General features: G+C 49.6%; 2 protein-coding genes across 5 annotated transcripts; one reads left to right on the top strand and one right to left on the bottom strand.

Moving 5' to 3' along the window:
- The first annotated feature begins 3,784 nt into the window (after positions 1-3,784).
- SQSTM1 (sequestosome 1) lies at positions 3,785-8,225 on the top strand. 3 transcript variants are annotated; one of them, XM_064724769.1, is made up of 8 exons: positions 3,785-4,132; positions 4,275-4,370; positions 5,164-5,393; positions 5,502-5,658; positions 6,129-6,218; positions 6,640-6,884; positions 7,110-7,317; positions 7,925-8,225. In XM_064724769.1, exons 1-8 carry the CDS (start codon positions 3,955-3,957, stop codon positions 8,080-8,082), a joined length of 1,362 nt encoding a protein of 453 aa, XP_064580839.1. In that variant the 5' UTR covers positions 3,785-3,954; the 3' UTR covers positions 8,083-8,225. The 3 variants fall into 3 exon arrangements, with proteins under 3 accessions (XP_064580839.1, XP_064580840.1, XP_064580841.1); XM_064724770.1 differs by having other exon boundaries at positions 3,873-4,132; positions 6,132-6,218; XM_064724771.1 differs by lacking the exon at positions 6,129-6,218 and having other exon boundaries at positions 3,874-4,132.
- A 498-nt stretch (positions 8,226-8,723) lies between these two features.
- Positions 8,724-12,002, bottom strand: MRNIP (MRN complex interacting protein). Of its 2 annotated transcripts, none has more exons than XM_064724772.1 (7): positions 11,926-12,002; positions 11,777-11,836; positions 11,555-11,652; positions 10,328-10,397; positions 9,935-10,068; positions 9,603-9,705; positions 8,724-9,382 (listed from the first exon to the last, which is right to left on the bottom strand). In XM_064724772.1, exons 1-7 carry the CDS (start codon positions 11,983-11,985, stop codon positions 8,834-8,836), a joined length of 1,074 nt encoding a protein of 357 aa, XP_064580842.1. In that variant the 5' UTR covers positions 11,986-12,002; the 3' UTR covers positions 8,724-8,833. The 2 variants fall into 2 exon arrangements, with proteins under 2 accessions (XP_064580842.1, XP_064580843.1); XM_064724773.1 differs by having other exon boundaries at positions 9,657-9,705.
- Between the last annotated feature and the right edge of the window lie 1,028 nt (positions 12,003-13,030).

Genomic DNA, 13,030 nt, shown 5'->3' with positions numbered 1-13,030 from the left:
ATCCTTCCCAGGCTGCTTTATGCAAGAAACAAAATAATTTCATTTTCTATGTGTTTTATAGGCTGCTGTGTTCAAACATCACGATGGCTTGCTTCACTGCAATATAAATGTTTCCAAATCTCCTTAACCATGAGAGAGGAAAATGACAACAGGGTGCTTTACCTTCAAAGTGTTGATATATTGAAGCTTTAACTCAGGGCAAAAGCTACAAGTCAGATTCTCAAAGCAGCACTTGCCCCAGGCAACTCACATAGGTTGCAAAAAACTTTCTCATCCCCAGGAACATAAAATCCTTATCGAGCTGCATGACACCTCTAAGTGTGCTTGTATTTTGTGCCTGCTCTCCACCCATTCTTCCTATCTGCTCCTGTGCCTCAGTGAAAAAACTGAGCCAGAGTTTTCTGCCTTTAACAGTTCCACACCACAGCAATGAGGAGCTGCTGAGCCTGTGTAAACACCTGACGTGGCACAGCCAAACTTCAGGAAAGCTCAGCCTCAAAAATGAGACAGCAAAAAACTCCCTGCTCGGCTTTCTGTTCTGCCTGTGCCAATGAGGAAGGAGGGTTCTGCTTCCGAGGCATGAGCAGGCTTTTCACTGGGCTAGAGGAAGAAAGCAGAGGTCATGGGACCGGGCTGAGTCACCGGTGTCTGACCCAATGTCTCTGGAAGGTCCTGCACCTCTCCAGAAGCCTCTGGAAGGAGTGTGTGGGATTGCTGTGTGTGGATGGGGCACTTGGTGCAGCCCAGAGAGCTGTGCATGGTCCCTCCATCCCCACACACTGTCCTGCCAGAGCTGGGGGACACAGGGGCCAAACCCTCCCCTCCTCACCAGGAGTGCCGGGAGACTCAGGATGGAGCAATGATTTGGGGGAAAATTTCCTCTGGAAAATTTCCCCATCAGCCTCTGCTGTGGTTAGCAAGGAAAAGATTGGACATTTCCTTTGCAAGGAAAAGATTGGACATTTCCCCACCTCCCCCATCCCACCTTCTTCCCCCCAAGGCTTTATTGCAAACATAAGAAGTTTGGACAGAAGGAGTATTTCTGCTGGTTGTGCCCTCAGAACAAAAACCTCACCAAATATTTTTAAAACATTTCCCAGCAGAAGTGGGTGTAGAGAGAAAGCAGAGCACTGAAGGAATGCTAATTGCTCCTTTTAAAGCCTCTCCTCTCTAACTTGAATTTTTAAACTCCAACAGCTTTTTTCCCTGTTCCCTTTGCTGTTCCTTTGCTACATCCATCTGTGAAGCTGGCTGCTCAGCACCCCGGGCCAACAAGGCACTTTTTTGGGCAGGGGGTTGCTGTGCTGCTGTGGGGTTCCTAAGGAATCATAAGAAAATATCCACACAGCCACTGCTTCATGCTGAGTATCCCAAAATCCAGATCCACTTACAAACAGAAGGAAAAACTTCTCAAGTGGATGTGGGAACAGAGCATAGCTCCTCACACGGCTTCTCCAGGGGGCTGAGGAACCGGGCAGGGGCTGGGGGTAATGGGGAGAGAGAGGTCTGAGCTGGGGAAGGGCTTGCTGGGAGGAAATCCCCGACCTCGAGGAGGAGGAGGAGGAGGAGGAGACTCACTGAGTCACCCCCGTCCCGTGATCGGTGAGGTAAGCCAACAACAGACCGGTGAAAGCCCGTTTGCCTTATTTTTTGTAAAAGTGCATGATGTCACACCCAGAAGGCTGAGCGTGACTCAGCATGTGCCACCAGGAAAATGGATTGAAGTGGACAGAGGAAAACTCACATTTCTGGTTTGACTTTAGTGCATTGCTTGATAAATGCAACAATCAATTAGCCTGGAGACAGAACTGATGTAAAAAGACACAGCAACTTGAGGACAACCCCCGTGCTTCAAACACCCCTCAAACACAGGCAGGGATGGAGAAGGGAATAGGAATTGGAGCTGTCTGGGACAGCTTGGAACCTAAGGAACGGATGTGCTGGAGCTGGGTCTCAACATTCAGTCTCTGGCTTTATAGATGGGATGAAGGTGACCCTCGGGGTCCTCAGAAGCAGGACATGAGGCGGGCATGCTGGAGGTGCTGCTTGGTGAGGCACATCCACCACTGGCAGAGTCCTGTACTGCATCTCCTGCTTCTCCTGGCGCCACATCAGATTTTATGAAGAAAAATCCAACAATGTCAAGTCATCAGATTTCACTGACGTTTTCAGACATAAGGGTACATACTGCAAACAGGCAAAAGGGAAGGTGAACACCATATGGCTTTGCTGCCTACCCAAACTTTTCAGTATTTCCTGGTGTAAAAGCTGCTGAATCATTTTCTACACAGCATCATCCATGCTTGCACCTGAGTCTGCTGGTGTTTAAACTTTAACCCACTGCTTTACAGTGGAAATATTAGCCATGTCATACCTGGAAACTGAATTTTCTAGAAAGCATTTTAACTTAAATGGGGCAAACCTTTCCACTGTAAATACTATTATCCAGGAAAGGGTTGCAATTTCAACATTGCCATGCATATGCCAAAAATGTCTTTACATGAAAGGCCAAGTGTTTTAACATATATACTTTAGGTCAAGAAATAAACTACCTTCCCATTGTGGAAATTAAAATTTATGCTTCTCTTGATTACAGAAGATGATAAATCATGACACAGTTTCTCCTAAGTTCTTAATATCTTAAACTAAGAAATACAGCACCGAGAGTCAGAGTGGTCAGGCCCTTGGGTGAGAGGAAATTAACACCAACAAGGAACCTAATAATCATTGATCCATCATTATTTAATTATGCTTGGACAGCACAGACGGTGTGTTCTGCCAGCTGAACCCTCCCGTGGCCGGATTAAGATGCCTGTCAACTGTATCTGATCTGCAAAAAAATACTGCTGCCAACCAGCTTGGAAAGGCCACAGCACATCCTCCTTAATGTCAGTTGTGTTTACACCAGTGACCTTATTTTTAGTGCCCCCATTCCGAAACACGGGGTTCATGATAGAGTTATTTATTCCTGTCATGCTCGGCATGCAAACCCCTCCAGTGGGTGCTGCACGAGCGGGGCTGGCGCGTGGCTCCCACCTCTGCTCCTGGGCTAAGTGTGCCCTGCTTGCCATGGTGGCAGGGACAGGCAGGACCAGCATGGCCAAGGGGAACTGGCCCTGCTTGCCATGGTGGAAGGGACAGGCAGGACCAGGATGGCCAGGGGGAGCTGGGCCCTGCTTGCCATGATGGAAGGGACAGGCAGGACCGGGATGGGCAAGGGCAGCTAGCCCTCCTTGCCACGATGGCAGGGACAGGCAGGACCAGGATGGCCAAGCTGTCCCTACTTGCCACTATGGCTGGGACAGGCAGGACCGGCATGGCCAAGCTAGCCCTCCTTGCCACGATGGCAGGGACAGGCAGGACCAGGATGGCCAAGCTGTCCCTACTTGCCACTATGGCTGGGACAGGCAGGACCGGCATGGCCAAGCCGTGGTGGCACATGGCCCGGTGGGGCCTGGTGGATCCCGGTGGCCGCTGCCGAGCGGTGACGGGATCAGTGCAGCCCAGCGCTGCCCGTGGTGTGGTGTTTCCCCACCGGAGTGTCTCGGTGCCCACCCCGGAGGTCCCTGTGTCACACCCCCTCCCCGCCCAGGCCCCGCTGGTGCTTTGGAGACCACAACAACCCCGCGCCGGCAAACGCGAACCCGGGGCCGAGCAGGGCAGGGAGCAGACACAGGTGGCATTTGCCATATCCACAGGCTTTCCCGGCTGCAGGAAAACGTTCATTGAGCGCTTTCCCGTCCGCCCTGGACGGTGACGGAGCAGGACGCGAACCGGGATCGGGCCCGGGGCGGAGCCGGGGCCGGAGCGAAGGGGACGCGCTCTGCTGGGGGCGCGGCCTGCGCCGTGCGCTATAAAACGGCAGCCGCCGAAGCGCTGTCGCTGGTGCTCACTCCGCCCTGTGTGTCTGTGTGTGTCTCGGCTCCCGGCCGCAATTCCTGCTGCGCCACAGCCATGGCGGCGCTGACGGTGAAAGCCTACCTGCTGGGCAAGGAGGAGACGGCCCGCGAGATCCGCCGCTTCACCCTGCCGCCGCCCGCTCGCTACCGGGCCATCTACGACCGCGTCGCCGAGCTCTTCCAGGGGCTGCTGCGGGCCGGGCCGCCGCCCGCCTTCCGCATGCACTACAAGGGTGAGCGGGGCTCGGGCCGCTGCTGGGGCCGGGCCCGGGGGTGCCCCGGGGGTGGCAGATCTCGGGGCGCGGGGCTCTGGGTGCCCCGTTACCCCCCGTGACACCCGACCAGGCCCCTCATCCTGTGCTTCGCCCTTTCCAGATGAGGACGGCGACCTGATCGCTTTTTCCTCCGACGAGGAGCTGGAGCTGGCGATGCCCTACGTGCGGGATGGCGTATTCCGTGTTTATATCAAAGGTACGGAGGGCACGGCGGGTCTCGGCTGAGCGCTGAGCGCCTCCTGGCAGCGCTCCCAAAAGCGGGCGAGCCAGCTCAGCCCTGGCCCTTCCCCGTGTCCTCGAGGGCCTGGTGGAAACTGCGGCCTCTGCGGGGGAGGTTAAATAAAGGGCAGTGTAGTATGACAGAACATGAATTTGAGGTGGGATAAACAAGCCACAGGTTTCCTCCTAGCCCTATCAGCTGGCCCAGTGTGAGGCTCTGTTGTCATTCTCGTTCCCTGGATACGCTAAACTGGCACTGGTACTCTAAATATTCACAACAACGTGTTAGCCTTAATTCCACTTTCTCAGGGCATAGTTGCTCCCCAGTCCCTTGTGTTCAGGTAGAGGCCCTCAGAGCTTTATCTGCAGTCCATCTAATGAGCCACACCTGTTGTCCCCGTTCTCATGTTAATGCTTGCTGGCATCCGCGTTCCTAACTCCTTCTCCAGAAACATTTTGTTCTTGCAGTGCTTGGGGAGGTAGGATGAGGAGCCAGATGAGGTGGTGCAGTACTAATCTAAAATAAGCATGCCAAGAGATACTTAGGATAAGGTATGCTTGGTTTCAGGAGAAGCTGTCTTTGCAAAACCCCTTTGCACGTGGTTTAAGGTCTCTTACATGGGCCTGGCTTAGGTTTGACAGCCAGTAAAAATAAACTGACCTAGTAAGTCAGCACTGCTCTGATGGGCTGTTTGTGCTTCCTCCTCTGCCTGACTTCCAGGCTGTAAATAGTAACCTGATCTTGATGTGAAGTTTCCTTTCCTTAACAGAGAAAAAGGAGTGCAAGCGGGAGCACCGCTCGCAATGCAGCCAGGAGCCTCCCCGCAACATGGTGCACCCCAACGTCATCTGTGACGGCTGTGAGGGACCTGTGGTGGGCACCAGGTTCAAGTGCAGTGTCTGTCCAGACTATGACCTGTGCAGCACCTGTGAGGGGAAGGGCATCCACAAGGAGCACAACATGGTGATGTTCCAAAGCCCACTGCTTAATCCATTTGAGGTGAGCAAAATCTCTCAGGGGGAACTGATGAGTGAGAGATTCCCCAAATTCAAGTTAGGAGTTTCAGTTGCTCAGAACCCTGTGTCACATGAGTGTCACCCTTTACAGTGGCTTCCCCGAGGACGCTGGCTCCGTAAAATGCGCCATGGAGTTCCACCCTTCCCATGGATGCACTGCTGGGGCTATCCTGGGCCTGCAGCTCCCTGCCAGAACACAGAGCAAGCTGAAGCCACCACTGCAGGTCCCAGTGCACCTGCTGCTGAAGGTGAGAGGAGATGCCCTGGTAGACAAAGGTGGTGGTGGAGCCTCAGACCAGCTGAGGTTTTGCAGGACAGGGTAGAGTCTGGGTGGGAAGACAAACAAAGGAACGAATCTAATTTGCTTGAAATGATTGGCACCTTTCAGCACTAAGTGTGATTACTTTAAGGTGTGCTTGGGTCCACGCAGTGAATGAGGATGCAGATAAAGTGTCTGGAACCCAACCAAGCCAAGCTGTTAGGTCAAGCATGTCACTATTCTACTCCAGATCTGCCTTTCAGCATGGGTAATGAGCCATAACAATGCTAATGCTGGCTTTCTGTTACAGAGGTAGCTCAGTTAGTTTTTCTCTGTAGTGCTTTGTTCTGTAATGTATGTGAGTGACAGGAATGAGCACTAAGCTCCTGTGGGGACACACCCTCTGCAGGTGCCCTTTCCCTCAGAGCTTGTGTGTGCTAACAGAAATTGTTTTTCTAGAAGCTTCTACTAACAGCCAGCCTCAGGACCCCAATGTCACCTTCCTAAAGAATGTTGGGGAGAGTGTTGCAGCTTTTCTGAGTCCCCTGGGTAAGTGACCTACAGTTTGTTCCCAGTCCCTGAGACTGGCTTACAGGTCTAACAGGAGCAGCAGTCAGTTGTTGTGACACTACCTCCTGTGTCCTAAGCCTCAAAGGCTTAATTTACACTTGGATACTAATATTGCTTAGGCTTAGAACAGCCACTCAGTACCTTTTCTTTGAGAAAAAATGAGGAGAGATTTCATTTATTTGTCAGCACTGTAACACTAACTTCAAGTCAGTGGTAACTCTGGATTTTGCCTGGTTTATGTGGACATACTCTTAAAGAAGGCTTTGCATTTTAATTCCTGCATGTTACATGGCAGATTGTAGGATGACAGAATCTTTGAGTGTAGAGCAGAATTGATCCATTTGGGACTGTGCTTTGGAAAAACCTCTTAAGACTTTGTCCACCTCAAATGCTTTTCTAGGTATCGAAGTTGATATTGATGTGGAACATGGAGGACAGAGAAGCAAAGTGACTCCCACTTCTGCCAACCAAGAGAAGACCAATGCTGAGGCAACCAGCAGTGCTCCAACCCAGAATGTTCAGACCAAAGCAGACTGGAATAATACAGAGTCTGCTGCACAAGTAAATGTCATTGCAGAACAGATGCAAGACATGGTGGTAGATCCTGTGCCCACACAAATGGAAGATGGCAGCTTCCACTCCCAGGTACAGGAACTACAACAGTAATTGAATACAATCACTTAGCATGTACTGTGGGAGTGAATATTAAGATTAGAGCAGATTAAGTGATACACAGCACCTTTACAGATTTACAGCCAAGGTGGTGGGACTTCTTGTGGATGTAATTCTTTATATTAAAGGCAAATAGTAGGAATGTTCATACTGCCTGGAAAGCACTACAGACCTGGACCCTTTTTTTCCCATTTTTAGGAACACAGCGAGTCTAGCAGTTCATCAGGGGGAGAGGAGGACTGGACCCACTTATCGTCCAAAGAAGTGGATCCTTCCACAGGGGAACTGCAGTCTCTGCAGATGCCAGACACAGACGGTCCCAGCTCCCTGGATGTGCCTCGGGATCCTCCCCAGCCAGGCCCTACAGGACTGCGAGAAGCTGCTCTCTACCCACACCTGCCCCCAGGTAGGAAAGTGGGAGCAGCTTTCATAGCTAAGAGTAACTCTGCCTTGGGAACTGCCAACTTGGCCTGACACAAGCAGACTTGTTCTAGAGGTGGTAAAAACAAAGGTTGTGTAAGAGAGCTAAACCTGTCCCTGACTTGAGCAGGTTTGGCAGCTCTTGCACACTGCTGGAGATGATCAGGTGGTTCCTCTCTTGAATGTGGGCTGCTAAGTCTTAGCCAGATGTCTGACCTTGGGCTAATATGCCATTTGAGCAGCACAAAATAGGTGCTGTTCTCAATCATGTCCTTGCTGTGTACTGCTCAAGAGAGGCTTTTAATGCAGGATGTGGACCAGTATATCCTGTGGCTTTAGGGCATCACTTTGCTGTGGGAGCCAGTCACAGTATCCAAGGCCCCCCAACTGACATCAGCAGCACTGAATCCCACAGCAAGGCCAGCTGAGCCTGACTAAGCACTTTCCTTTGCTCTGATTATGTATTGTTTATCTCAAACATCTGCACTCCTGGGAGACAAAGAAGAGCATGTCTCCTCTCAAAGAGTGCTATTAAAGCCTTGCCTGGTTTTCCAATTACATGCAATAGCTGAACTCTGTTCTTCTTCCCACAGAAGCTGACCCTCGCCTCATCGAGTCTCTGTCCCAGATGCTCTCCATGGGCTTCTCTGATGAGGGGGGATGGCTCACTCGGCTCCTGCAGACCAAGAACTGCGACATTGGGGCAGCACTAGATGCCATCCAGTATTCTAAGCAGCCACCTCACTTGTAGTAGTAACAAAAAGCACTTTTCTAGCTGAAAGCAGATAAGGCAGCACAAGCTATTTTGGTTCATCATTCTTCCTACTCTGGGTTTCTGTCTCATGTTCTTAAGTGCTTGTAGAATGGAGGAAAAATAAATACTACTGCATGTCATGTGTCTGTGGAACATTTCAGTATCACAGCTACATTACTTATGGATGGGGCTGAAAAGAAAAAGTATTTTCACGAGAGCACTGGCATTGTGCCAGTGTCAAACCATGACAACATGAAGCAGCCCAGGACTGCTTTCTGCACATCTTTGGTGTACACTGAGGGCTACACTTAGGAAGAGAAATCCAGTGCTTTGCTGGCTCTGGAGCTTGCTTACAGCTCTGGAGGAAAGGGTTGCTATGGGAGATTTCAACAGAGCTGTAGTTCGGGGAAAAAGAGCTGTAGTTTGTAAGGAGGAGTTAATCACAGAATTTAATTGTACAGGCCAGGAATCCTTAAAGCCTGGGAGCTTTCTTTCCCCAAGCTGACCTAATTCCATTCCTATTTCTAGCTGCTGAGGTTGCTAGACAACCCTGTAACCTGAGAGCAACAGTCTCTTCTCCCTCCTTCCCTTCCCCCCCCCCCCCAAACAACCATCAAGCAAGTAAACAACTTTAATAGTGCAGTTCTCTATGGCTTTGAGTGAAACCACCTTTAGTTCAAAACTGTCTCAGTAAATAACACCTCAAATACAGTAGAATCAAGAAAGACATGCCAAAGATGCCTGAACTTCAGAGATCATCATCAAACTCCTCACCTGTACAGAAGAGTTGCTCACAAGAAATGCTGCTGTTAGATTTCACAAGGGTGTTTGGCCTCCCTGTGGCAGCCAAGCAGCACCTTCCTGCAGTGTTCTCTGCAGCAGATCCCACCCTTAACACCTGGTTGTGAGGCTCTCTGAGCACATCCTCAACTGAGCACCTGCTGCTGGGCAGTGTTGAGGCCAGATCCTCAGTGCTAGAAACAGACTTTTTAAATTTAAAACCTGTACCCTGAGGCAGAGTTCTTCCAGCCTGTTCTGAGCACCTCCAGGCCCCAGCAGCAGCTGTGCTGTCCAGCTCCACACCTCCACTGCCCTCCTGCAGTGCCATGGTCACTGCAGCAGCATTTTCACTAGAGTTGTCAGATGATGAGAGATATTTTCCCCACTTGGATGGTTTGGTACAAGCAGTTGGGGGCTGTGTATTCTCCTCAGGCACTACAGTCTCACAGACAGCAGGAACCACACTGCCTCCAGAACCAGCATCTCCATCAGGCACTGCTACAAAGCATTTCTTGCACTGTAAGAAAGGAGAGAACTTGGTTATAAATGCAGCATAGAAGCATTAACGGTGGCATTAGCTTTGCCTAAATAAAACCTTTCAGAGAGAAACCCCCAACACATTGTTTTTCTCCCCAGTCATTCATTGGCTTGCTTGGAGAAGAACAGAGAAAGACTCAAAAAATTCAAAATCATGATGATACAAAAGAGGTCAGGAGCATCTTCTATAGCTAAAATACCTCAGTGGTTTTAACTTTTTTGGCATGATAGATAAGCTGAGAAACTCCACTTTCTTCTGCCTGCTCCGGAACATCGCTGGAGAGGAAGCGCTTCGGGTGTCTCCTGGCCAAGAGAACCATTCCCAAAGAGGACAGATTAGATCCACTGTGATTCTTTTCACAGGAGAGGTTCATAAAATGGATGGCTCTTTGTCCCCAAATACCAAATCCCTCAGCTTAGGTCATACACTGCAACCTGCACCTGAGCTCAGATCTCAGAGCTCCTTCCCACACCTCCAAATCAAGTGTCACCACTCGGGGGCAGGAATTGCAAAACCAAGCTCTCTCTGTACCTTTGCTCTCCCACAGTGTTCTTTCTCTGGGAACAGAACTGTTGCCTTTCCAGAGCTGCCTCCTCCTCATCTTCCTGATCCTCACTCTCCTGGTCCAGATATTTACTCCAGCGACTGCCTTCCGTCCTTCCCTCCTACAACACTGGAGAGTTACTAAAACCAGCAAAACATGGGGTTCTCATTTTTGGTATTGTTACACATGTGCTGAATGCCTCAAATCATGAATCAGTTTAGGATGGCACTCCTGTATCATTCCCAGGCTTTATCAAATAATTTATCTGATTTGATACACCATTTCAGCTGTCTGAACCACATAAAGGGGTCACTGTTTTCAGGAGGATTCACCCAGGACAGAATGGGTTTGTATTTACCTCAGCTTTGCAGGGATCTTACCTGCTGGACTGAACTGTCCTCATGCTGTGCTGCTCTATTTTTGCTGTCATTTACAGAGTCTTCTACACACCTAAAATAGAGGTTTAAACTACAATTTCTAGAACACACTCCTGTCTGTTGATTTATAGGCTTCAAAGCACCCAGTCATAGCACAAGGAATTGAATAGAAAGCATATCAGAAAAAACAGGATCTATGGAAAAACTTACGCTAAATGAATGATTTACAAAATACATTGCACAAATACTTGATTAAATCTAGTTACAGACTCTAGTTAGAGCCCTCCTTGTTGCTATACAAAATCGCAAGTTTGATCTAAAGCCACTAATTACGAAATGATAAATTTTAATTGATCATAACGAGGGATATAACAGTGTTTGTTTGCTACAACAGTTTACACTCACTCATTTTATCCCATGAAAACAAGGAAAAGGGAAGTTGTTTCATAACGTTTTGAATTTCACAATTCTTTCAGAATAAAAATAGCAACACTTTTTGATAAAGTGAACAATGAGTTTTCTTACCCAAGCCTAACTGTGAAGCACTGTGTAGTCACAACGAGGTTATATAACTACCCTTGACTGATCTCTGAAAATAACTGAGTAAAAAGGAGGCTGGACGAGTTCAAGACCATTTCAAGATTACATGATTTATAAACAGATTCAGAAATGAAATAAACAGGAAGGTGCTACTCAGATTTTCCAGCCCAGCAGGAATTACACAGAAGTGTTGGCTCTGAACAAGTCTCTTATCACAGCAGCAGTGATTACTCAATAGATTCACATTGTGAACTCCCTAAATGCCAACAGTTAGGCAGCAACTTCTTCAAATGGAGGTTTTTTGAGGATGTAATGTGTAAAAGGGACATCTCCACAGTCAGCTCATCAAACAGTACATGAGAAAGATCAAACTAAGAAAAATAAAAAAAACAAACCCAAACCGTGTTGTGTACATATTAATGAGTAAAGGCCTGACCAACACATGCTATTGATCACCTATAGTTATCTGAGAGAAATCCTTATCTAAAGAAACATGCTGGGACACTAAACCTCAAACAAAGAGCTTGTTCTATGAGATGAAGCCAAAACCAGCAGGGTCAAGGCTTCCCCATAGGCCAGAAAACCTGGCTGTAACATGCTCGGGTTGACCAGCAGGCACTGGGTGTGTGAAGGTGCACATCAGCTGCAGCACATCAAAAGCAATGAGCAGGTAAAGGTTCAACACCGTACCAAGATGTCCAACCAAGCGCCTCCTCTGCTTCACCCTGCAGCAAGTTCAGCTTCTGGACGTGGCGCCTGCACTCCAGGCCCGAGCCCTGCCCATAAACCTGCACAGAATGAACGAGGACAAGGCTGAGGCAGCAGCCAGAGGGGCACAGCACGGGCTGAGGCGACAGCCCAGGTGTCACCGAGGGCCAGCACACGCGGCTGAGGCTGCAGGGCTGCCCTCACCTTCTGCACGGCCTGCCGCTGGCCGCACACGCTGCAGCTCCACCGCCCGCTGCGCTTGGCCTGGGAGGGAACAGAGAGGTCGGTCAGGGCCGGGACCCACTGCCCCCGTTCCGCCCCGTCCCTCCCATCCCGTCCCGTCCCGTCCCCACCTGCTGCCCCTGGAAGCGGCGGCAGCAGCAACACCTCAGAACCCAGAACCGCTGCGCCATTGCGGTCACGTGACTCCCACAGCGAGCCGCCAGCGCCCCTCAGCGGCGGCACCGGGCAGCGACACCGACACCGAGACACCGGGCAGCGACACCGGCACCGTGACGGGCTCTCCCCTCTCACAAACCAAACACATCAGGTCACCGGCCGAGCGCCCTTCACAGGACCAGACCCCGTTTTGCAGGGACCGGCTGGCCGTGCGTGACCTTCGTGTCTGCAGCCGCATCGGCACCGGCCAGGTTTGCACCGACCTGGAGATGTGTTGGTCTGTGTCAAAAATAGGTTAGGAGCTGTTGTAAAATATTTGATAATTGTTAAGCATTGTTAGTTTGGTTGTTATATTGTAAAAAAGGGTCGTTATAAGAAATAGGGCACTCAATGTACCGTGTTACACCTCAGTAAAGTGCAGCGACTCCGAGCGAAACCAGCCAGCCTGGACAGAACTGTAACGAGCCAATCAAGCGCCTTTAACCTTCATGCACATGAAGGATGCAAACAGAAACCAAGCCAAAGGGACAAAAACCAGGATAAAAAGGGACATCTGACCCAGTGAATTTGTGCCGCTCCACCTGGACCATCGGAGCCATCCCTGCTGAGCAGCCCCAGCGCCGGCGCTGCAGCATCCTCGATGGGAACGCTCCTGCTCGGCCCGCGGGTCCCCGTGCTTTAGACCTGAATGTAATAAATGCTGAAATCACTTTTAGTACCGGGAGTGTGATTCCCGTTTTTAACAGTTTGCATTATGTAAAAAGTCAATCTACAGAGTAATAAGGAAAAGGGAAAAAAGAATAGGGAAAAAAAGGAAAAAGAAAGGGGGAAAGAGGGGAAAGAAAGGTGGGAAAGGGGGAAAGAAAATAAAGGAATAAACCAGGAAAAAAGTAAAGGGGAGAAAAAGGGAAAGGAGAAAAGAGAAAAAATACAATATGAATAACAATAAATTTAAAAGAAGAAAAAATGAAAGAAAAAAGGAAGGAAAGAAAAGTCATAGTGCAGTCACACCTAGTCCACTTGTTGGAAAATATACCAAGTTAAATTTTTAAATTTAAC

Source organism: Zonotrichia leucophrys, chromosome 13 (assembly GCF_028769735.1).
Source record: "Zonotrichia leucophrys gambelii isolate GWCS_2022_RI chromosome 13, RI_Zleu_2.0, whole genome shotgun sequence".
NCBI classification, from domain to species: domain Eukaryota; kingdom Metazoa; phylum Chordata; class Aves; order Passeriformes; family Passerellidae; genus Zonotrichia; species Zonotrichia leucophrys.
Note: the sequence above shows the minus strand (reverse complement) of the source record. Positions and strands in the feature narration are given on the sequence as shown.